This window comes from Canis lupus, chromosome 34, assembly GCF_048164855.1.
Source record: "Canis lupus baileyi chromosome 34, mCanLup2.hap1, whole genome shotgun sequence".
NCBI classification, from domain to species: Eukaryota; Metazoa; Chordata; class Mammalia; order Carnivora; family Canidae; genus Canis; species Canis lupus.
Window position 1 is genome coordinate 23,047,979 of NC_132871.1, and position 26,793 is coordinate 23,074,771.

General features: G+C 35.5%; 1 protein-coding gene and 1 long non-coding RNA gene across 3 annotated transcripts in view; one reads left to right on the forward strand and one right to left on the reverse strand.

Annotated features, from left to right (window-relative positions):
* Positions 1-26,500, forward strand: part of KCNH7 (potassium voltage-gated channel subfamily H member 7) — a 474,114-nt gene extending 447,614 nt beyond the window's left edge. For both annotated transcript variants that reach the window (XM_072811055.1, XM_072811056.1), the window contains exons 13-16: positions 5,075-5,338; positions 10,942-11,110; positions 15,718-15,910; positions 17,244-26,500. In XM_072811055.1, coding sequence (XP_072667156.1) covers positions 5,075-5,338; positions 10,942-11,110; positions 15,718-15,910; positions 17,244-17,510 — 893 coding nt within the window. In that variant the 3' untranslated portion in view covers positions 17,511-26,500. The remainder of the gene's footprint in view (positions 1-5,074; positions 5,339-10,941; positions 11,111-15,717; positions 15,911-17,243) is intronic.
* On the reverse strand, positions 5,022-7,678 carry LOC140624320 (uncharacterized). The gene is made up of 3 exons (XR_012023808.1): positions 7,647-7,678; positions 7,512-7,564; positions 5,022-5,294 (listed from the first exon to the last, which is right to left on the reverse strand). It is a non-coding gene; the product is annotated as an uncharacterized lncRNA (long non-coding RNA).
* Positions 26,501-26,793: the final 293 nt, after the last annotated feature.

The window sequence follows — 26,793 nt, forward strand, 5'->3', positions numbered from 1 at the left end:
ATGTGGCTTGTCCTCATGAACTTGTTTCTTCTGCTGAAATAAACCTACTTCTCAACAAGAGAAAATTGTTAGTTTAGGTTTGAGTTTGAGAAGATCTTGTTGTTTGTTTCCTTTTTTTAAATCCTCAAATAGTTCTCTTTCCTTCTTAAAATTTTGGACTGGAGATGCCCCTAGAACTCCCCGACTTAACTAAGGTCATTGTAGAAAGAGGACCTACAGTTGCTGAGATGGAAGTAAAGTCATTGTTACAGAAAGTGAAGAACAAAAATGATGCCTCAGTGACCTATTTAGTGGCCTTTGTTAAGGACTTGTTAAAATGGTTGGACAGAACAGAAGAAAATGAGGTATTTTCATTTGGAACATGCTAAAAACATTGTCTCTAAGTAGTCTTCAAAGTTGGATTGTGCTTACTTCAAAGTATGCCAGTAATCATACCATCATTGAGTAATAGGAATAATAATTAAGATTTTATGTTATGTTTGATTTATAATATACATAATATATCAGCATAATAGCACATATAATAGCACATGAGATATGCACACATGCACACACATGTATTTTTTAATCAATAGGGGTTTTGTGACCAAATATTTGGAATGATCTGCACAACACTTTCTATGGACAGAAAATACTATATCAAAGTAGTAAGTAGTATGGAAGTCATTGAAGTAAGGAGTAAATATTCACATTGTGAAACTTATTTTTATAGAGTAAAGGTGGTTTAATTCTATTATATTAAGCCTTAAATGTGTTGGTGTTATACTTTGGCATCTCCGAGGAATATCTTCTCCAGAAACAGATGATACTTAGCAGTTGATATCCACTTTAGTGATATATAAATGTTATTTCTTTATTTTAATTTTTAAGATAGTTTAAATGTTTTGATCTTGCATCTGTGTAGAAAAATGACACTAATCATCTTTTAACATTCATTGAAGCCAGAAAGGGACTAAGGTATTTGAAATCAATTGAAGAAATTTATTTTAGACCTCAATTTTTACTGAAATAACTTTTTAAAAATGCATCTGGCCAGAAAATGCTCAGCTTATTTAAACTGTTACCAGTGGAAAATCCAAAATCCAACTGCTGAAAGGGCAGGGCATGTTAAGTGCCTCTCTTTGACCAAAAGTTGGGTCTATCTCTTGGGTCTGCTGAATAGAAATGGTAATCAATATGAGATAAAGGCTCCTAAGGTGGATGGGTCAACTACTCCATCAGGATACTCTTGCTCTGTGCTCTTGAATTCATTCTGAACCCAGAAAAGCACCCACAAGGTATGTTTTAGTATTGTGTCTTGTGAGAAAAGGGGAGGAGGTGAACTGTCAGCCTCCAGAAATAAGGGATTTAAAAAAAAAGGTTTTTAATCATCTAAATCAGAAAGAAAATTTGAGGTTTAATTAAATAGGTGAAATTTTTTCTGTGTGAAATGATGGCAGCAGGAGTGATTATACAATCTCACTTCCAGCAAAGGGGAAAATGTAAAACTCCCTAGCCTTACTGCCCTCAGAACACTATTTCTACATGGAATAAGATTAGTGTTAAGAAAAAAATAGTATCAAGAAAAAACTGTACCTAATACTATTTAATATCTATCAAATAATTCAGTTTAATTAGAAGAAGGCAGAAATGAAACAGGCCATCAAAATCTAGGGGTACCTGGAGGCTAATTATAATGCATTTTATCCTAATTTCGTGTATTCCCTCAGCCACCTTCCAGCCTAACCCTGAGCATTTCCATTTCTAATCCACAAAGAGATTGTCATTTCAACTTTCATTTTCTGTGATAGAATATGAACTTTTGATTTATCTAATAAGGAATAGAAAAATGTGGCTGCAGTGAAGCTGTATTAAAGAAACTGTCCATGTGGCCTGTGTTCCAGGAAGCAGCTGGCTCATCATCCAGTGGCAATGAACACAGAAATAAATGTGGAGTAATTCTCCTTACATACTAGGAAAGTCCAAGGATGTTACACTCTTTCTTTTTCTCTTGTGATTCTGCTTTTACCTGGAATTTTTATTATAGGATTTAAGAGACCATGTATATAAAGTAATTTGTTACAATAGAACAAAATAATAATCCCTCATTCACCACATTTCATGAACACTTGTTCTGAGTTGAAATCAGCAAGTTATAATTCAACCTAAAAATATCTCTTAACTGATGAATTTGTCCCTCTGCATCCAAAATCAAGTCATGTTTAGTAAATAAAGACCAAGGCCCAGGTAGTTCGTAGGACAGAACATTTTACTATATGTGAGGATTGAAAAATCTACAGAGAACTCCTAAAACCTTTCAAGCCAAAAAGACAAAATGGTTGCATAATTTGTGATGGATCCTTTCCTTACAAAGATCCATGTTAGCATTCTTCATACTTAGATTGGAGGCATAAGAAGTAACGGTTAATTCAGTTTACATCTGAAACTGAATTATGGAAAAGACTCCATGCAAGTGATTAAAAAGAAAGGTATTCTCAGGAAAAGTCGATGCCTGGGGTGACTCAAATCCCACTGGTGCCCAAACTGCACACAGGTGTACTCAGGAGCAGCAAACCTGCAATTCAGTTAGCAGGTGTGAGGATAATTTAGAAAAGGGAAGCTTTTTTTTTTTTTAACATTTACTAGCATAAAGTTGGAAACGATTATTTTTTGAGGAATGAAGTGTGATCATAAAATGGGGAATGTGGATCAAATTTGGAGAGGAGTTAAAACCAAAGAAAACAGACAGAGCATGAGATGATAATAAAGAGCTCCAGAAGTTTAAGGAGGGCTGTGTCAGGAACACAGGAGAGAAAAAGAAATGCTGATCTGTTTACAGCCAATTAGATTAGCGATTGAGTGGGGAAACGGAAGTGACGCTGAGCAACCAATGGGGTCCACAGTGCTTGAAACTGGAAATGGTGCCTGGGTGGCTCAGTCAGTTAAGCATCCAGCTGACTCTTGGTTTCCGCTCAGGTCATGATCCCACAGGGTTGTGAGATCCAGCCCTACATCAGACACTCTCTCTGTTGAAAGGAACTCTCTCTGTTAAGGAAAGGAAAGGAAAGGAAAGGAAAGGAAAGGAAAGGAAAGGAAAGGAAAGGAAAGGAAAGGAAAGGAAAGGAAAGGAAAAAGGGAAAGGAAAGGAAAGGAAAGGAAAGGAAAGGAAAGGAAAGGAAAGGAAAGGAAAGGAAAGGAAAGGAAAGGAAAAAGGAAAGGAAAGGAGGGAAAGGAAGGAAAGAAAGGAAAGGAAAGGAAAGGAAAGGAAAGGAAAGGAAAGGAAAGGAAAGGAAAGGAAAGGAAAGGAAAAGAGGATGAGGAGGGAGGGAGGAAGGAAGGAAGGAAGGAAGGAAGGAAGGAAGGAAAGAAAGAAAGAAAGAAAGAAAGAAAGAAAGAAAGAAAGAAAGAAAGAAAGAAAGAAAGAAAAAGAAAAAAAGAAAAAAAGAAACAGGAAAGGTCTGTAATCTCAGCAATGATAGAACCACTATCACTGAGTAAGTGTGAAATCCTAAAGAAAATAAATTAAAGAATGGGTTTTTGCTACATTTAATTTTAATTGACAGGACATAAGCTAACTCCTTAATAACAATTTCACATAAACTTGATTTTTTAAAAAAAGATTTATTTGGGGTAGCGCGCATGCAGAGGTACACAGGCACAAGCAGGAGGAGGGGCAGAGGGAGAGGGAGAGAATCTGAAGCAGACTCTTCACTGAGCTCAGAGCCCCATGCAGGCTTAACCCAGCCCTGGGACCATGACTTAAACCCAAATCAAGAGTCGTACATCTAACTCACTGAGCCCCCTAGGTGCCCCCATAAAGATGATTTTTAAAGTCTATTCATTTTTACTTTGGGCTGCTTTCTGGCTTCTCATATCGTAAACTCTGATATATATATTTTTTACATAAGTATTTTGAGAAATAGTTGGAAGTTTCTCTAGAGTGGACTTAAATCAGTTCATTTGGCCTTCTATAAATAACAGACTAGGTACAACCGGGAATAGAGTAGATGGGGACACAATCTTAACCATTTCTCTAGAAACTACTACACCTTCTGGAGTTGTGTTGGTTAGTTATTAGCAGTAACCAGATGGAGAATTATACTGTCTCCCCAGGATACTAATGAAAATAAGTTCTGGGATTTGTCTTTTTGAGTTCTTCCTGCTGAAATATGTTCTAACACAACCTTCAGGGCTAAAATTATCCTGACATTTCAGTATAAAAAAGCCAGTATGCACTACTGGCTTTAATGTAATTAGATAAACCCACCTTAATTACTGTATTTAAGCTTTATATTCTTTGCAATATGCTACTCTACCAAACTGCCTGGAATGTCAGGGCCATTACATATATTGAACTAAGGTTGAAATTCATCCCGTCAGCCTTTACTACAAGGAGGTTTCTCGTTTTGACCTTCGCCATGCATGAACGCCTGCCACACGAGAGAACATGAAGGCTAAAAACAAACAAGCTGCATAGTCGTGATATTTTAGAATTGGGACACATTTTCCCTCTCTTTTTCATTTCCTTAAAGAGATAGTGGACCAGATTTTAAGAATACAAATGACTGTTGAGCATGTATAAATACAGTTATAAGTTACAGGGGTTTTTCTGAGATGTAAACATTATTACTATTGCAGATAGTCTTTTAGTTCTGAAACAAATAATGTATTTCATTAAGACAATCTAATGTCCTTTGAATTAAGAAAAAAAATTCTCATTAAGAAGCTACATTCTCAATGGGAAAAAGAATGAACAACTTTCTTGGTGGTTTTAAAGAGATTTTTTTTTTAAGATTTTATTTATTTGTTTGAGACAGAGAGAGAGAGACTGAGTGAGTGAGCCGGGAGAGGGCCAGAGAGAGAGGGGGAGAAACCCTGACATGAGGCTCGATTCCATGACTCTGAGATCATGACCTGAGCCAAACAGAGTTGGGCTCTCAACCAGCTGAGCCACCCAGGTTCCGCTAAAGAAAACTCTATGTTACAGTTATTTAAAGAACATAACTATTAAAAATGTAATTTATATATAGTTAGGTAGTGTAATATGCATAGAGTCTCACATTTTCTTATCTTCTATAAAATAATTTTTTGACAGATTTTGGCAAAGGGAACAGTACGAATGGTCCTGAAGACTCTATAGATACCATAAGACATTATCAGAGTTCCAAGAAACACTTTGAAGAGAAAAAAAGCAGATCTTCATCTTTCATCTCCTCCATTGATGATGAACAAAAGCCTCTCTTCTCAGGAATAGTAGATTCTCCTCCAGGAATGGGGAAAGCAGCTGGACTCAATTTTGTGGAAGGAGGGCCCACCTCAGGAAGAATTCACATAGATAAAAGAAGTCAGTCTTGCAAAGGTAATCAAGTTTCTCAGGAATCAGATTGTCTCCCTTTGGTGCTAATTGTAAAATGGTGATTTTTCACAAATGAAGAACTGTACTGACACATGTTAATTTAATCTTTTTACAACTTCATGAAATATTTGCAGAGCTCCCGTCTCAAATCATCTACAAAGCATTTGTGCAAATCTGGAACAGTGTTAATTATTCCTAAACATTGATAGCATGAGACGTTTTTGTGGCAGTGAGATTTAACATAATGCCACATAGAACACTGTGGGAAGATCTCTTGTAGTGATTCCAACAGGGAGCAGGAATTAATGAGTATTTTATAAGAACTAACCAGTTGATTCTTCTTTGTACCCTCTGTACCCATTCCTAACCCCCAACCCAGTCATTTTATAGCATGAAAAGCCAATGAGGTAACACTACAATAAACACCAAGGAGAATGTCACTTTACTAAAAAATATGAACAAATGGGGAGAAAGGTCCCTAAATAAATTATGGTCTTTATCCAACTTATTTAAACACAGTTGTTTAACATCTCTATGAAGGAATACCCAAACATATGGGTTTTATTGTAGAAAAGAGGCATGAGATGGATAATAATGTTTGATTAATGTATGCAAATTTGGTGCTAAAGAATGGGAAACTTAAGAAAAGTTAAGAACTATCACATGGAAGAACGATTAACTTAGCATAATGGGAATTAGAGCTTTAGATCTAGTGCTCACTTTGGCAGCACAAATACTAGAGCTACAGATCTAGCTGAATCTACCTGGTAAGTGGGGTGTAAGAACAGGTGTGGGTCAGACTGCTTGGGTTCCAAACTCAGCTCTCTTTATTTATTTGCTTTGCTCATTTATTCCCTTTATGTCTTTGAATAAGACACTTGACAGACCCCACTAAGATTCTGTTTGCTCATCTTTCAAATAAAGTAATATTTTCTAACTACCTAGTTGATTGCAATTATTGAACGAGATAACATGCATAAATTACTTTCTCTGAAATAAAATCCCTAACTCTGTTTCATATTTTTCTAGGATTTTATTTTCTAAACTTTTAATCATTGACTATATGTATAAAATGGATATATAAAAATGTAGAGATAAAGAGTGCATAGCCAAAAAAAAAAATCAAAAGAATATAACAGAAATAAAGGAAAAATGGTCTTGGCCTGGCAAGATAGCAAAATTATGGCACAGAGTAAATAAATATTACCTGTCATCATCACCATTATTAGAAGCGACTGTATCTGACAACAGTAGTTTTATTGACTCTAGGATGGTTAGCCTTTACATTTTTCCAGTTACTTTTCCTATCATATCAAATCAGCTTTTGCTATGACCCCATGTTGAAGTAAGCTAAGAATATATGCAAATGTTCTCCGGACAATTTAAAATCTTGATGAAGTGAATGAAAATAGTACCTCATTTATCACAATGGAAGAATGGAATATTAGATGTGATTACCAAATGTCCCATTTTAGTTATTTATGAAATCAGATTCTGGGAAGTACTAAAAATAGGAAAATGTTGTATCATGGAAGTCAGAAGTTCTGAAGAGCTCCCTGGACCATCTCTACTTCTCCAAATTCAGCCTAACATAGACCTGATTTTTTAAAAAGTACTTTTTGTTGTCTTCTTGAGTTTTAGAGTCTTAAGTAACAAGTCATTAAAGACATATTTTTGGGACTTCATTTGACTTTATAATGACTCTTGCTGATAGTGAGTTCTCATGCCCTTCATCTTGTATTTTTGTTGGCCGTTTCTTCCAATTACATTTAATTAGCTATTCTATGTACATGATTTTAAAAAGTATTCTAACAAATAATTTTAATATCTACAGGTTTTTAATTTTCAAAAAAGTGCAATTCGGTCCCTATTCAAATAATAAATCTACGCCTTAAATGAAAATACAGAGCTGAACACTCATGTCAATTGAATAAAATAATTGATGTCATAGAGCATTGACCAGTATGATACATGGTTAATTAATCTGACCAACTAATGGACAATTCTAAAACTTTTTTCACTGCAAAATTTATGCCTTAATGATTTTTTAAGGTGAAGTATTATGGAATGTTCAAGAATTTGAATGCTGTGAAGGGTATAGCTCTAAATGCTACAGTGTAAACTACTAATTCCCCACAAATTTTAGTTTTATCAGTAAGAAATTTCATTTACTCACGTTCCTGCACTTGTCATGTTGAATCCAACAGAAGAGCACTTTTTTTGTCAAAGCTAAAGAGAAAAAAAGCAAATTAAGTGGATTCTGAGCCTACTTAGATTGAGGTCAAAAGTTAACTCTAGAAAAATTGTGTACCCAGAGCAAAGTGAAAGTTTACTTTCTGTTCATCCATTTCTAGAAATGTGTCTTGCAACTATAGCAACCTTTTCCAAGGCAACCAAGTGCGGATTCTTTCTGAGCTATATTTAGAAAGTATCTACAAGGATGTTCATTTTGATTAAGACCACTAACCAGGATTTCCCCTTTGAACTTTTTTTTTCTATATTGCTATTTACGCAAGCCAGTTATGCATCTCCAGATTTTAATAAAAAAGTAAATTATAATCAAGGAAGCCTCTGTCTAATAGTTTACATTTTATTCATTTCTGTTGAGAAGATAATCAGTTTTTTTTCTTAGGCAGTGAAGAAAAGATATAATACTACATAATTTATTGCATGTGGTTCAGCATTGTTATTTTAAAATCAATTTTTTATATATGATTTTCAAATGAGAGAGCTGTTAAGCATGGGCAGAAATTCTGTAAGCTTTCTTGGCACAAAACTTCTGAGCATAATATGTAACTTCTATCTTACCAATTCTTAAGAATTGTCTTCTCTAAAAATTCCTACGGTAACCGGCTATAGGAATTTTTAGAGAAGACAATTAGGTATCTTCTCTATAGGTGGCTATTCAGGGGCAAGCATGGGCATCACCAAACCGATATATGTGTGTTCTAAATGTTTGCCATTGCTGCTCCAAAATTGAAAACCTAGAGTACCAAGACATTATATTAATGTTTTTCAGTTTTAAATAGAGTTACAAGTCTGTGAATAGTAAATCATACGTTTCAGTGAAAATCTGGTGAAACCTTCAACGATAGTACTTTTCTATTCATTTTTGTTTGGTTTGGTAAGATATCAAAAGAAATTATACTTGGTTCCTTAAAAGACCAAACAAAACACCAGGATCTCGTAGGCTAAGGAAGCCTTAATCACAAAGAACCATTCCGGAGTTCATAACAAGTCCTCTGAGATCTGTTAGCCCTTTCAACAGAACCAGGACCCGACCTCCTATTTTTCTAATGCTCTTTGGAGATGCTAATTCCTTTGGTACAGCTTCACTAAATTGACGCAGCAATTGTAGGCACCTCATTAGAGAAATTTCTGTGTATTCAATGATAAAGAGATAATGGTAGAAGAAAAAATACAGAGACTTTCTCTGCTCCTTGAAGAAAGAGGATGTTTTTGAGCTGACTGTACTTTTGAACAAGCTGCAGGAAAGGAAGGGACTGCAAGAAGCCCTGCAAATCTTGTTCCCTATTTCTAGAATCATACCTAATCTTCCCAAATCAGTTACTTGCTACCCAATTTTTTAAATAGCTGAGGATATAAATTCCTTAACTTTACATAACTTTTGTCAGTGTTTAATCATAGCTAGTGTACAAAAAAAAAAAAAGAAAAGAAAAAAAAGGTTTTCTATCAAACCAAAATCACTTTCTGTAATTCAAATCTACTTCCATGTGAAAATGAAGACCAGTTTTAGATACTCTTTTCCTCCTACCAGCCCTCCCAGTGAGAAGATGTCACTTCTTTATCTCTGAAATAAACTCTCAACTCTACTAGTATTTTTTCTAGGGTTCTATTTTCCAAACCTTTAATCATTGTAAGCTCTTATGTGGATATGTAGAATATAGAGGTTAAGAAAGAAGAGCAAAAGCCGTCAAAGTACATGATAAAAAATGAGAGGAAAAGTAAGATATTATATTTTCCCTCAAATATTTGTAACTTGCAAATACAGATTGTAAGAGAAGCCGTAAATTAAAAGAAGATTCATCAGCAGGTAAATCTCTGTATGAAAAATGATCAGGAGATGCCTGGGTGGCGCAGCGGTTGAGCATCTGCCTTCAGCCCAGGGCGTGATCCTGGAGACCTGGGATCGAGTCCCACATTGGGCTCCCTGCATGGAGCCTGCTTCTCCCTCTGCCTGTGTCTCTGCCTCGCTCTCTGTGTCTCCCACGAATAAATAAATAAAATCTTTAAAAAAATAAAAATATTCTAAATAAAAGAGCCACAAGAAAACATATTGGAAATTAATATGAATATATTAAAGGACGTTGCAGAAGGAACTACAAGGAAATATAAAAACATAAAATATGTCATGGGACTTCAGGACCTTTAACACCCTTGCCATCTTTGATGGCTCTGCTCTGAATTGGGTTGGGTTGGCCTAAGGGAATCTCTTGAAGATTAGAACTTTTCCATGGCTCTCTCCTTCAGCCCACTCTGAATCACTAAGTATGCTAATTATCCTGGGAGAATAGCCCAAAAATCTTAAATCCAAGGCAAAGCAGTACAGCCATGCCTCAGAGATATTGCAGGTTCAGTTCTAGACAACAGCAAAAAAGTTAATATCACAATAAAATGAGTCATATAAATATTTTGTTTCTTTGTTCACATCTTATGGTAGGTAGTCTATTTAATGTGCAATAGCATTATGTCTTTCAAAACAATGTACAATACCTTAATTTAAAAGTACTGTATTGCTAAAAAATACTGACCATTATCTGAGCTCTCAGGGAGTTGTAATCACTAATGATAGATCACCATAACAAATATAATAATAATGAAGAAGTTTGAAATATTGCAAGAATTACCAAAATGTAACACAGAGACATGAAGTGAGCAAATGCTGATGGAAAAAAATGATGCCCCATAGATCCTTGCTCATCACAGGATTGCCACAAACCTTTGATTTGTAAAAACTGTTATCAGGAAAAGCCTCCATAGCTCAGAGGGTAGAGCACTGGTCGAGTAAAAACTGGTATCCTTGGGGTGCAACAAAGCAAAGAGCAATAAAAGGAGGTATGCCTATAGGAGCAAACTATGCTGTTTCTTCCCGAATACAAAAACACAAAACCATTGCTCTCTAATGAGAGACAAAATCGTATTCAAAACTCATGATCCCTGGGTATCCTAGCAGTTGAGCGCCTGCCTTCAGCCAGGGTGTGATCCTGGAGTCTCAGGATCAAGTCCCACATGGGGCCCCCTGCATGGAGTCTGCTTCTCCCTCTGCCTGTGTCTCTGCCTCTCTCTGTGTCTCTCTGTCTCCCATGAATAAATAAAATCTTTAAAAAATTTAAAAAAAAAACTATGACCATCTCTATGTTTTTATTCATGCAGAAATGGACCGAGGAGGTGGCAGGCAGGGTGAGGAAGAGTAGGGGTCAGCTACCAATTAGGTGTGGTCCCAGGACAGGTCCTTGAATCACTCGGGTTCTCTGTCTCTGGGGTTTTACTCTGAGATCCTTCCCTGCTTATCTTGCAGATGTCTCTGTTTATTGATGCAAAGGGGCACCCAAAGAAGTTGACGCCCATCTTGCTATTTCCCACAGATATTGCTGACACAGGAAGCTGGGAACGAGAAAATGCACAGACTGGGGCTGAGGAGTCTAGTCCCTCAGGACTTCAGCGAGCTGCCTGGGGGATCTCTGAAACCGAAAGTGACCTCACTTATGGGGAAGTGGAGCAAAGATTAGATTTGCTTCAAGAACAACTTAACAGGTATAAGCAATGGCAAGGCCAAGGGAGAGCGTCAGCCAAGGCAGTAGTTGGGTCTAGGGTTTCTCCTTGCAACTAGCAGCTTGCTACTACCATAATCTCATATTTTTCATATATGCTTACTTATTTAAAATAAGACTGGAAGTTGACAGAATTATTAATCTGTGTTGCAAGGAGCATCTATTTAGAACACTTCATGCTTCTGGCAACATAAATCCTCTTTTTTCTTTACTTGTCATAAAATTAGTATATCACCCACAGCAGCTGCTGAAGAAAACTCCTTTTTCCTCAAAATAATTCATATTTAACTTGTTTACTAACACTCTCTTTTAATCTTGCTTTTACACGTTTTGGTTGTTTCTGGTAACTTAGTTATGTGTCATGGCATTTTTTTTTTAAGTATAGACAAAATTATTTAAACATTTAGTTATTCGGTCAACTTCTCATAAATGTGATTGCATTAAAAATACCACAGAGTTGAAGCCCAGATCTTCTCCATTTTCCTTCTGTGTTTGATCTATACCCTTTGGAGATGAGGAATAAATTTTTGTTTTGGGAAGGATGGAATTCCTTAACCCAAATCTGTGTAGATTTCTTAAAATTTCCTAAACTGGTCGATAAGACTCAGGGGGAAAAATACACGAATGAGTGTGACACAGCTGTGTTAGTTGTGCTTCATATGGGAATTGACCTTGATTCAAAGGAAGCCTCCGAGTACACCACCAGGCAAGGCAGTGGTCACAGACAGAAAACTTCACAGATTCACCTAAAATGCTCAAATCACACAATTTGCTAAATCAATGTAAAACATGAATGCTGATTTACACAATGTTCACATATGCTGCATCATCCTGCCGTGATGTGTGGTTACTAGGACCAGAGTTAAGGTTTGCACGGAAGGTCCATAGGAAAAAAAAAAAAATCTGTCTATCCCGGTGGCACACACTTGCTCTTTCACAGACACATAAGGTGGGGTACCCCTGGCCACGGTTGTGGCTGTCATTGTCTCTGCTGAACAGCAATATGTTTTATTTGTAGGTTTTTGTAGGTAGAGTACATGTGGGGTCAGAATGAGCCTCTGCTGTGTGTCAGCACTGGATGGCCACATTTGGGGGTGACAGTTTTCTGTCCAGAGTTGTCATAAGAATAACTTGTTTTTTCCATCTCTATCTGTATAAGCCACACTGTGGCTTGTTAGGTCACATCTCTGTTCTGTCCTTGGCATGTCTTACAGGTTACTAGGATGTTGTCTGTATTTAATACATCTTATGAATTCTGTCCTTGTCTAGCAAGTTACTTGCTCGCTCATTATCTATACGTAACACATCCCAGGAGTTTTGCCTATACCACATAAGTGATTTACCATTTGCTTCTTGTTTCTTATGTGTTTCATCCACGCTGTTTATTGTTTTTAGTGTTTTTTTAAACATTTCTGCCAGAAACGAACAATGTCACACGATATAGTAAGCACATCAGAGTGTGTGTGCACACACATATATATTGCCACGAAAAAAGAATGAGGGATTAAAACAGATCAATGGAATTCGAAGATCTACAAATTTGTGAACTAAAATCAATTTGTTAATTTCAAAGCATGGAAATATCGCACAAACTAAAGATTTATTTTGTATTTTATCTTTTCATGGATTTTAATAGAATTTAAAATCTTCTGGTGCTAAGATCCATATTCCATTCCCAAGTGCTCAATGCAAGTCTTGTCAAATTGAAACATATCTGAGAACATTAAAACTTCAAGTATAAGAACTTGCCATTGTAATACTTATTATTGGTCTGAAACCTATTTAGTTGTTTAATTAATGCATTTGCTTTTTTACTCTCCCTGCTATTTCTGCCAAGTGGCATTGATCCTTTAGCCACAACATGTATAAAACTATATACTGTACACACATAAGAATTGATATGTATGATCTCTGAACTTGAATTCTTTTTTTTTATAAATTTATTTTTATTGGTGTTCAATTTGCCAACATATAGAATAACACCCAGTGCTCATCCCGTCAAGTGCCCACCTCAGTGCCCATCACCCAGTCACCCCTACCCCCTGCCCACCTCCCCTTCCACCACCCCTAGTTCGTTTCCCAGAGTTAGGAGTCTTTCATGTTCTGTTTCCCTTTCTGATATTTCCCACTCATTTTTTCTCCTTTCCCCTTTATTCCCTTTCACTATTTTTTATATTCCCCAAATGAATGAGACCATATAATGTTTGTCCTTTTCCGATTGATTTATTTCACTCAGCATAATACCCTCCAGTTCCATCCATGTCGAAGCAAATGGTGGGTATTTGTTGTTTCTAATGGCTGAGTGAACTTGAATTCTTTGATTCCTCTCATTTAGAAAAAATAATTGCCCATTTCTTTACTATTAGGACATAGAATATGTGTTCAGTTTGTTGAGGAGATAAAAACGTGAGTGAGTGAATGGGTGAACGACAGGGACAGCAGTGATTTCTTCAGCAAAAACTTGCAGTTAGCCTAGACTAAAGTCATAACTCTGCTACTTAACTATGTACAGGATGACTGGGTCAAGTCACTCAAGCTTCTCTAGCCTCAGTTTCTATCTTGGATGCTTACACACCTGCAGTGGTGTTTAAGGACTAAGATATGATATATGGAAACTATATATGCTCAAAATGGAAAGTGTTGTACTAGCAGCTACGTGAAATCTGATGAACAATGAACTTTACTTCTATTATTGGTGTTCTCCCTACTGTACGTACACTACCTTTAGTCCTTTCCTTAGGACTAAAATTAAAATTTTAGGATCCCTTTGTTGCCTTGTCAGGGATACCAATCATTGTTGCTAGAATAAGTCAGATTACTGAAAACATATGTTTTCAATATGTCCTCGGATTATAAGTGTAAACCCTTAAGGGGACACGCATGTAGGACTGGATGATTTGGAATTGCCCACTAATAATAATTATTATTGTTATTTGATTAGTTATTATCATATGAAACTTTACATCTCAAGTACAATTAAATCTCTTCTTGACATCTCTTTTGACATAATCCCAGATCTGTATGTCCCTTGACATACTTCTCACTTTGATTTACTTCTGTTAATCTCCAATTACACTAACATTATAATGTTATCACTAACATTATATTTCCTAACTCAGCTTAGCCTCTTTTGGATTTAAAATCCAAAATATTATGTGTCTACTGGACTAACATCTCCAACAACATCTTTCCTCCACTTTACTCTAAACGGCAAAAGTATAGAGAACAGGTTTGAAAAGAACAACTCAATTCGGACTTGGACTTTGCAGAATGAGAATCGCGGGACATTTTCCAGAGTCAGGCTTGCCCTATTTAGTTTCAGCATTTTGTTCAAATGTAGAACTGTGAATCACAGCCCCATTTGTCTCATTCAAATATTCATATTAAGTACACGGTGCAATAAAAACAGATATTAAATAATCTATCCTGAGTCAGTTTCACTGCTGCTCCTTTTCTGCTTTCATGATCAATTAAACTATATGTAGGGCTAAAGCGTTACATAAGAAGGGTTCTTATATATTTATATATTATGCCTACAGATAAACATATTTAGGGACATCATTAACAGTTGATCCTAAAACAGAGCTTCACAAACCTTACTGTGCATCGGAATCATCCAGGGATCTTGTTAAAATTCAGATTCTAAGTTCTATGATTTTAACATTTTTGGTAAGATTTCCCTTCTCTTTATATCTTTCATTCAGAAACAAAATAACACAAATAAGTGAAGAGCTAAAGTTTTCTAAGGAAGCAAATGGCCCAAATTTTCTGTTCTTATTCCCACAAAATTCCCTTTTTAAAAATGCTGTTAACATATGCAAAAAAGGAGAATTAGTCCTATTGTATTTTGCTATTTTCCTTTGAATTTTAATTTAAAACGAGAATGAAATTAACAAACCAGTTGGCTCCTTGTGAGCTTTAGGGGGGAGAAAAAAATCATCAGACGCATTTTGCAAGTCAGATGGGTCAGAGAAGCAAGTGAACTTGTACATTTGATCTGTTTCTTAAATACCAAAGGCCTGGACTTACACATATGAAAGAAATGGAAAAGGAATTTAGCAACTAACAGCACCTCATGATAAAGAATAGTGAATAACATGCAATACTGTGACTTGGAGAGAATCAGGTAAAATAAAGGTAATGTAAATTTGAAACACTTAAGAAATGACTGGACTATTGCAGCCCTGAAAGAAATGTGCCACTGAATCCATTTTAAAGAATAAATAAAATGCTCACAAGAAAGTGAGCAAAGCCTGATTAAGAAGCAAATTACTGATTAAAAATAGAGTCTCGACGTGTTTTACATTTGAAATCAATAAAGATTAGTAAAAAAATGTAGTCTCCTTTGATGCAGCTGCATTTCTGTTAAGATCTTATTAAAGGAGCCCAAAACCAATGAGCTTTATCAGAACCACTAGTGGGACTTAGGAACTAAGCAGCAGCCGGGAGAGAATCTCCGTGCTCCCTCTCCTGTCCTTCTTGTTTAAAGCAGGGCCATACATCTGTTAGTGGTGCTTGAAATTTTCTCAAATGCTTTGCAATCTTGGACTGTTTTAGGATTGTCTTCCCCCATTTGTGTCTGTCCTGCAGACTTGAATCCCAAATGACTGCTGACATCCAGACCATCTTACAGTTGCTACAGAAACAAACCACCGTGGTCCCCCCAGCCTACAGCATGGTAACTGCTGGAGCCGAGTATCAGAGACCGGTCATCCGCCTGATGAGAACCAGCCCCCCCGCAGCATCCATCAAGACGGACCGAAGTTTCAGTCCTTCCTCACAAGTGAGTGTCCGTAGTGTAGAGCCGAGAGTAAATATCTCTCCAGATGTGTTTCTGGGGACCACCTGAATCAGAATCATCTGGGGTGCTATAGGAAATGAAGTTTCTCATCCCCATCTGTTTCTGCTCGGTTTACATTTCTGGGAATAACCCCCTATAATCTGCATTTAAACCAGCTCCCCACTAATTCTTATGCTCATTTCAAGTTTGAGAACAGTAAATCTAGAAGAATGATTTTAAAACACTAGCGATTTTTTTTTCTAAAAAAAAAAAATTCTTTTCAAGAATCAATCTGCTTAATTTTACGTATGGTAGAGCTGATAGCCCTGGATCCAAAAAGTGCTTCAAAGAAAGGTCTGTAATTGGCTGTGGTGACAAGGGGCACTCATGGGCAGGCTCTCCGGAAGAAAGGGGAGGAGAAATAGCAGCTGTTCAAAGATCTGAGGCTCCAGGGCCAGCAGACTAGTAATCTCATTTGTGCCCCACCCCTCACCAGAGATCTGGAAACTTTTCTCATCTCCATCATGGTAAGAGGAGGATGATTAAAGTGTCCTTTATCTTGCCTCTGAAGACCCCTAAGTGCTTTTGAATTATGTTAATATGAAAAGTCTAACTCCCTTGGAATTCCAGTTAGGAAATTATTCTTAATTGCTCAAACCCAATAGCCAAATTGGACCTAAGAAAGGTGGACCCAAGGGCAAGGACTTACTGAACAGTCTTGTAAACTTTTTTAGGAGTTTGGGAATTTAGTGCAAAATGTTCTAGGAAATGAGACCACATCAATAATGGGGAAATGTACAGAAGGAAAATACTGAAATCTTTCTGATATATGATAGTAGAAATGTATTTATTCCTAACTAGTTCTGAATGTCTCCGATATGGCAAAACCATGTACTTCGTTCTTTGTTTTCAGTGGATTTAGGTAATTGTTTCTGGCCAAGGATGAGTGATATTTCTTTGTTTTTGTTTTTGTTTTTTCTCTCTCTCTCCTCCTTACACTGTCTACTCACCATATGACTCCTGTTTCTGATCCCAGTTTTGTCTTGAATTTTCAATTAAGACTCATCTGGAAAATTCAATATTAAATTTATTATTTTTTTTTAAGAATTTGATCTGGCCGCAGAGTAAAATTAAAGTATTTGGAATCGTTGTTTAGGATAAACTGATGCCCAACCTCTAATGCCTAGACTCATCTTTGGGAAGGAAAGTTTAGTTAATACCACTAATCAAATATAGATTTGTGGGGAAATAAAATGTATTTAGATTTCATGAGTAAAATTTTAGGAGTCTGTCCAAATGAATTATTTAAAAAAGTGTTTTCTTATCTTTCTCTCAGTGTCCTGAATTTCTAGACCTTGAAAAATCTAAACTTAAATCCAAAGAATCCCTCTCAAGTGGGGTGCATCTGAACACAGCTTCAGAAGACAACTTGACTTCACTTTTAAAACAAGACAATGATCTCTCTTTAGAGCTTCACCCTCGGCAAAGAAAAACTTACCTTCATCCAATTAGGCATCCTTCTTTGACAGATTCATCCCTAAGCACTGTAGGAATCTTGGGTCTTCATAGGCATGTTTCTGATCCTGGTCTTCCAGGGAAATAATCATTTTGTACTATTTACTCACATACAATGTAAGTGCTTTTAATGGCTGTTTTCCTTTTTTTGTATTTAAATCCTCTCTACTTGACTCAGGGGCTCACAAGTTACCATTATATGCAAAAGTACTGTATATTTTCCTAAATTGAAGCTTGTAAGGGAAAATTGAGCAATTAGGATGTAAATATACATATGAACTCTTTTGTTCCAAATGTTAAAACTGCCAGCATCTCAAGGCATCTTATTATTATTTTTTTTAAATCATGTGCATGTTAGGAAACTCCAATTTCTCTTGCATGGAGACTCCTACTTACTACTTTTACTACCCCAGTATTTTGTTATGAAAATGCCTTCCAAGCAAGTAAGAAACCAAGGAATAACATTGCTCATGGATGCAAATCAGATGATCCTCAACTCATGGAAGTTCCAGGGGGAGAAAAGGAGCTTAGTCACTTTGAGAACAGATAGATACCCTTCTGTATCAACATGTTTCTAGTTACATTCATGTCACCACACTGAAAAAAAAAAAAGTTTTAGAGTTCTAAATCTCTGATCACGTAGGGAGTCATCTCCTAATACACGAATATAGGCCAGCTTTAATGAGGACAAAAAGGCCTTTCTATTTAAAATTCTGTCTCTAACTTAATTTACAAACTACCTAAAATATTTCGCACTGGCACATTTCCTTGAACATTTAGAAACAAGTTTTTCGTCATTTTTCTTTTTTTTTTTTTTTGTGAGGTGGGGAGGGAGTCTTCTCAACAACTGCTAAAGCATGAGTGACGTACACAGCTTTGCTCTGATTCATATTTTAGTGCAATCCTGAACTGGATCAAAAGAGTGGACGCACATAGATCTTTTTAAAAAATGTGCAACCTAGTGGATGTGCATGGTAAAACTAGCTTCCATGTTGTTCCATGGTTTTCTTATCCCAGCTGTGGAAAACCCATGTGCTTTTACCTGCCGGTAAAGAAAAAAACACACCAGCAGTAAAATTTCAGTTTTGTTCAGTTATTCAAACACGTATGAAAATGTATTATTTATCATTGGGATCAATATATTTGAGCCCCAGAATATCAGAACATATGATGGAATGTATGTCAGTGTCTTTAACTGTTCGATTTTTTTGGAGGGAGGATATGCCTCTCAGAAAATTGAGATATGGAAAAAAATTGCAAGAATCCGATTTGTCAATTTTTAGTCAAGTTTTATTTCTCAATTCATCTGAGTACAATTTTAAACTTCTTATGGGCTTGCTCATTATATCCTGCCCTAACAAAATTTTGAAATTCTTGCAAGTTTCTTCATTCTTTAATAATTCTTATACTCGCATATATTTTTAAAGATATTATATCTGTGCGCATTATTAAATGGATTAATTTCTATCCCAAGGGATAGAAATCTAATCTGTTGACTTACTTTCACCTCTGACACTAATAGTTTCAAATATAAGCAACTCATTTACATTTACAAAGCGGTTGCACTATTTAAAATATGATTAAAGTGACCTTAAGTTGCTCCCTATACAATTTTAAATGGTCACATGTGTGGGAGGCAGTCTGTAGGCATGAGCAAATTCGTATCCCTGCTAAACATTTGAAAAAGCAAAACAAGTATGTATGGCAAAATGATCAGTCCATTCGATAAAAAACAGAACAACTTAAGCTAGCTTCCCAAACCATGTGGTGTTGATGTAGTTACACATGTAGGGACTAACTGATGCTTTCCTTCTTTGATTCAACAAACACTTGTGTGTGCCTAGCAGGGGGAAAGAAATGGCTAACTTGGATTCAGAGGACTATTTAGGGATTTTATATCCATTTTTAGGCACATTTTTGCAGCTGCAACAAATTCCATAAGGATTGCCAGCCTAAGCTCCAGGGAAATTCAGAATGAATTTATCAGAGACTGTTCATCTGTAGGGAGCGAGGATTTGGAGCTGAGGAATTTAATCCTGATTGTTGGATTAGTGAATGCTTCAGCGGCAACATTAGTATGACATGTGTAAAATTCAGCATTCCATGTAAAGCCTTCATACTTCTCTATAAAAACTGAGCATGAAGGCATGGGAAGATGAGGAATAGTGTACAAGTATTCAGCTTGTTTAAATTCTAGCATAACACAAACTTTTTTCCTCTAAATTCCTTGACATAAAAGAATTGCTTGATATTACACTCTAAGTCTCAGAGAATTAGGATTAAGAAGGTCCCCTCTTATAGGATCCTAGCATACAAAGAACCTAAACAATTTAAAGATGTAGTTAGTGAGGCAGAAATGTCAGAGGCTCAATGGTTAAAATGACTTATGGATGACCAAAGCAATTCTCTGTAGTTACAAAATCCATCTCCTTGTCCAAGCCAGAGGTCTAATGCCTAAAGTCATTGTCACTTTTCCCTTGGGCTGTAGCAAATAATCTGATCCCTTCATGTGGGAATCCTCCCGAAAGGCAGGATTAAGGCTACAGCCCATTATAGCAGTATAGCAGTGCTCTCCTTCTAGGTAATTAGAAACACTAACAAAACTCCTTTTGTCTCCAACTAAAATCTTTACCTGGTTCCCAAGCCTAAATAAAATGCCATCTAAAATCTGAAGTTACCTGAGTGACAAATTTTCCCACTGTTATTAATTGCTGGGCAGAGAGCTGGAAGTATCATTTAACCCCATAGGGGAGTCCCATGTTCTAATTAGTTGATAAGGAAACTACAGATGAAAAATGCTGAAGCAATGTCCTTGCAGGATTTTTAAATTAATAATCACTCATTCAACCAACATGAGAAGGCAGAGGCAAATTTGGGATAGCCTAGTTTTTTAGGTCCATGATAACGGATTGGTCATCAGAGATGAATCTTCCCACTGTCCCAGTCAGAAGATATGGAAACTACTTGGTGTGAGGTTGAGTACGTATGTATGAGAGTTGCTTACAGATCTTTTTTGAAGTTTTATCTTTAGCAATGGTTCCAAAATGCCTAAAAGAACAATGTCCTTAACTAAACGTTTTAAAATTCCCATCATATATTATCAAAGGTTAAAATTTAGCACCTCATCAGCATATCTAAAATAATCATTCTTACAGCATCTTTCCTTTGAAGGCTTTTCATGGTTAAAAAAAGAGAGAAAATGTAGTAGATCTAGTTATTAAAAATGAATCACAGCACCGACTAATTTATAATACAGTAGTCTTTAAACTGCTTATTTGTGGTTAAAACGAAAAGTAGATCAATATATTTGAGTAGATTTCTTATTGCAAATCAAAATTTTTATAAATTACAAAAAACTTCAAATGTTATTTGATTTCTAATCATATTTTTGCAGTACAACAAATGTGTCTGTCATGTGAGTTAGAGGCACTTGGAAGACAAGCTGGTCTTCACATGTAGTCCTAGAATAACAGTACTAACACCTTCGGGGAACACGCTACAAATGGATATTGTTGGGCCCTACCCAGACCTACTGAGTCAGAAACTCCAGGGGTGGGACCTGGCAATAATCTTTTAACAAGTTCTCCCCTATATCATCCTAGTAAACATAAGAACTTTGAGAATCATCAATGTAGAGCATGGGCTCTGCAGTCAGACCAACATGGGTCTCAGGATGAGTTCTTTCATTAATAGCTGTGTGACCCTGACCAATTTAATAAGGTCCCTGAGTCCTTTTCCTGAATTTGTAAAAATGAGATACCTGTCTCAAGAAACTTAAGGAAGAAATGAGAGAACATGTAGTAAAGTGCCTGGCACAAAGTAGGTGCCCCCAAAACTCTAGACTCTTTGATTCTCATCTAGGAACATGATATTAAAAACAATCAGGAAAACAAATTAGCTTTTATGTAATGTGCTATATGTCTCCAGCTAAATAGCCATTACCAAGACTGAGGTTTTTGATTCAGAACACACAAGTGTAGTTATTTTCTCCAATTGTATTTTGCACTATTAGGTTTATAGCTTTAAAGTAATACTTACTATTTATAATAACAGCGAGAGTATGAATGTCATTGTTACAAACCTATCTACCCTGAATCAGTGTGAAATGCCAGGTATGCAAGGTGATCTGTGAATTCAGTACTAGTAGAATGTGGTCTGTAAAGACTAGCTCACCGGGAAAGCCTCTCTTTAGATCCACGATATAGTTCCCACATGGATATTGGAAAATGCATTTTCAAAACACACTCTTAAAGGAAAGTACACTTTTTTTTTCTTCAGAAAAACAGAATTGATAGTTGTAGTGGTTCTTTGCAGGCATCTAGGCCCACACTGCCATGCACAGATACGTCAGGCAGCCAGCCTAAGTCCAGTGTGCAGTGGTAGAAATGGCAAGACTCAATGTGGTACACCTGAATTAAAATCCTACCTTCTCCACTTACTTTCAAGACAAACTCTCAGTGAGCCAGGAGCCAAAACTATAGAGGGACAGTCTTAAATATCTTGAGAGGTGTTGAGGAGCCTCTGAAGCATATATGTGGAAGTGCCCTGTACACCATTAAGCACCATGTAAGGGTAAGGTCATTATGTAACACGTGTATCATTACAATACGGTGCTATTATGGTGGAAATGCCATAGCATGACCTAGGTCTTCTGAAATCCTCCCATGGCGCTTTCCTCTACCCAACAGACAGCATTTGTGACAAAAATCTCTAGTGATTCTCACAGCACTCTCAAAGACCCAGTTAGTCAGAGAAGGAGAACACCAGTGCTAGGGATGCTACCACAGCATCCCAGGATTTGTCAAATCTTGCCCTTGTCCAATACCGATAGCATTATATGTTTGCGTTGCAATTGTCTTCTAGGTATGCAATAGCTTCCCCCTCCCTCCCTCCTAACTTCTTAAGGGTTCTCATTCAACGCTACTTTCTCTGGCTTCCATTTAACTTACAATGAAGTGATGTTAACATTTTAAAAACTAAAAGGATGTTTTAAAATGCTCTATAAAGTATTAGTTGTTGTGACTGATCAGTGCCTGAGCTTAGATTCATTACAGGTTGTGGTACAAATACACCTTACTCTAAGAATATGCAATACAGAAGAGAAAATTCACAGGAAGACATGAATTATTAATGATTGACGGCATGAAAAGAAAGCATTGCAAGGCTTATTTATATAAACTATTAAGCAGAGGTGGAGAAAGATGACTAATAAGTTATTTAAAACTAATACATTATTACTATGAATAGACAGATAACATATTTATAGGAATGCAATGTTAAGAACACAGAACTATACAGTCAATTGACCAATTTCATTCTTCTAGCAATCATAATCAAACTTTTAAATGAGAGTAGCAAGTATTATAGAAATGCTCCCAATAAAATATTTTTATTATGAGAAGTGGCAAAATTAGCATGGTTATTCTTGAAGAGCTAATGTCAAAACAGCTGAATTCCTAAATTGTAGTCATGACGTTTGTTACTTCCATTAGTTAATTTAAGAGATACAAAATAATTTGGTACACATACGGTTTTATAGCACTGTATGTTTAACCTGTATTTTTTATACTTCCCTTGTGCATACTGCTTTTAGATTGAACATAATCATACCTGTTAGCATTTAAACCATATCTTTTTTTTTGTACTCATGTTATATTAAGTATTTTGATTACATGTTAGAAAATTCCACACCATTTCATCATCCTTATTTATTTAGGAGTAAAATTCAAGGATCAGTACTATCTTATAATTACCTCCTCTGTAGTTTCTTCAAAATGCCTCTACAATTACAACACTGAAATTATATGACACCCTTTTCCCCAAATATTAAAAAAATAAACATACTGAGGAATCCCTAGTTTTCATCTCCTAGGCACCCGATTTTAATGAAAGACACATTTACCTGCTTTTAGCTGAAATTTGCATTCTATGATTTTAGATAGGAAAATGTACATCAGAATGTTTGCCAGTTGAGTACATTTCAAAAAATGTGTGTTATCACATGAAAATTTCCGTCATCTGATACAAAGAAGTTCACTCACATTGGTTAAGTAGTAAGTACCTTGGAATGCTTTAAACGTAATGAAACATTCTACCAAAACATCCTTTTTCCTTGTCTTTATGCACATAATGTAGCATGAAATCATGATGCTTTTGAAATAATCTGTGCAGAAATATTTATTTTTTAGCAAATATTTTCTTCAAAGATTGGTATGTGGTATTGACAGTGTAATCTACTTGCACAACTAGTTTTGCAATAACCTACAAGTAACTGTAAATAAGAAAAATGTAAATTTCATGTAAAAATGGTTGCAAATTTTTGGTAGCTAAAAGTGTACAAGTTGTATTGAAAATATAGTATATATACATAATTTAAGAATGAAGCATATAATTTCTGATCTATTTATATGAAAATTCAAGAATTTGTAAAAGAAATTATTTTGGGGAAAAGAAAGTAAATCTCATTAGCTAGTTAGAATACTTTTATTAGAGAAGCCAACTATTTCCAACATTTTACTAGGCATAGTGCTAGATATAGGCATGGTGGTGCTGATGTATTTCATGAAATCTCATAATTGTAACAGTGCTACTACAGTTTTACTGAGTTCCACTGGGGCATCAGTAAACTGGATTGAATGGTAAAAGCAGTAAATCTAAAATTAAAGAAACATAAAAACACTTCTTATTGGCTATCAAGAACATAATGGTAATTTACTGAAACATTTATGTTTCACGACTTAAGATTTCCGATAACTAAGCAAGCTTCAAATTACATGGGACATAAATTTTGTATAATGTGTACATGATTCATTTTTTTCACCGAGAATGGAAAATCCAGATAATATTATTTTCATTTGCCTAAGTTTCATATACACTTAATTTCTAACCCCCTCAGAATCGTTTATCTGTTATTTTATTTTTTTTTGAAAATCCAACTATCTTCAGAGAAATCTTTTCAATAAAATGTGTTGGTCATAATGTGGCATTTTCTAAACTAAAGGCTATTTGGTCCTTTTAATGGCTAAGATTCCCCACCATTCATTTTTTTCAGGTTTAAAAACCCAAGAGAACATTTCCCTATTTAATAAATGAAAAACCAAATCAAATATAGATTAGCAGAAAGCAATATACTGGTATCTTTAAGTGAGGTTGATTAGAAAATGAGAATCAAAGATCAAAGTATGAATAAGCTAATAATTTAACAACTTAAAATCTCTTGCCGTAAGATAAATTTGGGGGTGACGCATTTAGATAGCTTTGGGAAATTAAATATCCATCTAAAAGTTCAGCTAATCCTAATTTTTTTTAAATGGCCTATCATTTTCAAAAGAATATGGATCTTTATTTAGTATGTTTCTGGAACATTCATACCTGTTCAGGTTACCCTCTGAAATTCCAGTGATCACAGCAAGATAAGTGATTAAATACAGCCAGCTAAAATGCCAATGACTGCATGTATCTATAAAGTACATATTTATATTTTCATGCTTAAGGGAAAAGGTTGGGACACCCCCCCACACACACACATGCATACAATGTATCTGAAGATACTAATTCCTGGCATACTTGTGTCTGAATATAGCTATTAAATGACATAGCCCAATTCTCATTTTCTGTAAGCTTTCCAAATGGCCAGCATCTCTGACACTGTGGAAGGGGCACACCTGGAAATAAAAGTAGCACATCGGCAATGACCCTCTTCATCCCCTAACTGTATGGCACATCATAGTAATGTAGGAGTGCTGCCAATGTCTACTTGCTGTATATTCAGATACACAAAAGCACATTTGAGTTTTGAATGCTCGCAAAATAATACACAAAGCTGCAAATTACCAAGCTACCTGGGTAAAAGGAATATTAAGTAATATAAGGTTCTTTTCTTCATATGCCAGTAAAATATGTTTTTTAAAACAAGTAGAAAAAGACATGGCAAGAAACACTTAAAAGCACAGATTTCCCAGCATCCAAATAATGAGTTGATAGTGAGTCAGAAATTTTTCATTAAGTATCCTAGTGTTTTGCTGGAAAGTAGTTTTGTGCTCAGTTTTCTAAATTACAGGAAAAAATTAACTTAATATATGGACATATGTGATGTTATAACCTTATTCTAGTCTACAAATTGCCTAAACAGTATTCGTTTAAAATCCTCTCTGCATTCATCACTATACCAGAAGCTCTAAATATTTGTTTTTTTCTTTGTATCATCTAATTTTATTATAAAGTCTAGACATATTCTTAGGTGATAGCTTAGCATAGTACATTTATTTCAAAGTACTTACAAGACCAAAAAAAATGTGATTTTTAAATACAAGTTTCAAAGTACTAAAATACCTGTGGTTGTATTTTAAAATTTAAGAGAAAAAAAATCCTAACCTGAAAGCAGTCTTGGATTTTTACTCACTAAATATAATTATCAGACTTTCACAAATGTATTCCTACTAAGTTCCCAGAAAAGTGTTACAAATAGGAGAAAACATATCATCTATGAATCTGTCGATCATAAAACGACAAAAGAAAAGCACATTTCTGACAAACAGTATGTATTTAGTTTGTCCAGTTTAGTAATGCCAGAAGAGTACAGTGAACTTGATTTGTATATTTTACTTAAATTGATTTTTTTGTCACTTTTTAAATTGCACAGACTTTCAACTACATTAATAAATTCTACTTTCTTCCAGGGTGAATACCTTTTCTGGAAATAAACATATCGTTTGACATTTTTAAATTACTTTTTGTTTCTGAATGCATGCCTAAATAGATCAAATGAGCACCGTCCTTGAAATTACACTTAAAGTGGACCAAATTAAGATTCCAATAGTATTGATTTCCCCTTGATGTAATTTAACATGTGTAAACTGCCACTCAAAATAGAAGTGCAATACCTGACATTTAATCATTTGGCAGTGTTTTAGGCATAGGCGAATTACTGCACTGTTATTTGAACTGAAGCATCTCATATATGTAACAGATTTTGTATGATACAAAACTTTACAGCAAGCTATTTGAATGTTTATTAAAAAATTCTCAAAATGACATGGAAACATGTTTACTGTATAAATAAAAGCACTTAGATGTTAAGAGTGGACATTATTCAATAATTTACATCATTACAAGAAAAGTGGGTGTGAGTTAAACAGTACAAACCACCACACTATATTCATATTCCAGTCATTGTTCATCATCAGACTATGTAATTTTTACTTTAGTGATGGATGTCTGTTTACATCAATTTAGAGCATTAAAAAGTGAACTGCATTTCATTTGTATAAAAATCCAAGTAAAATAATGCCTAATGTTTGGTAAGATTATCTATTTAATGGAAAGCACAAAAGAACTGGCAATTAAGTTGGACTGGCATAGAGAATCAGTTT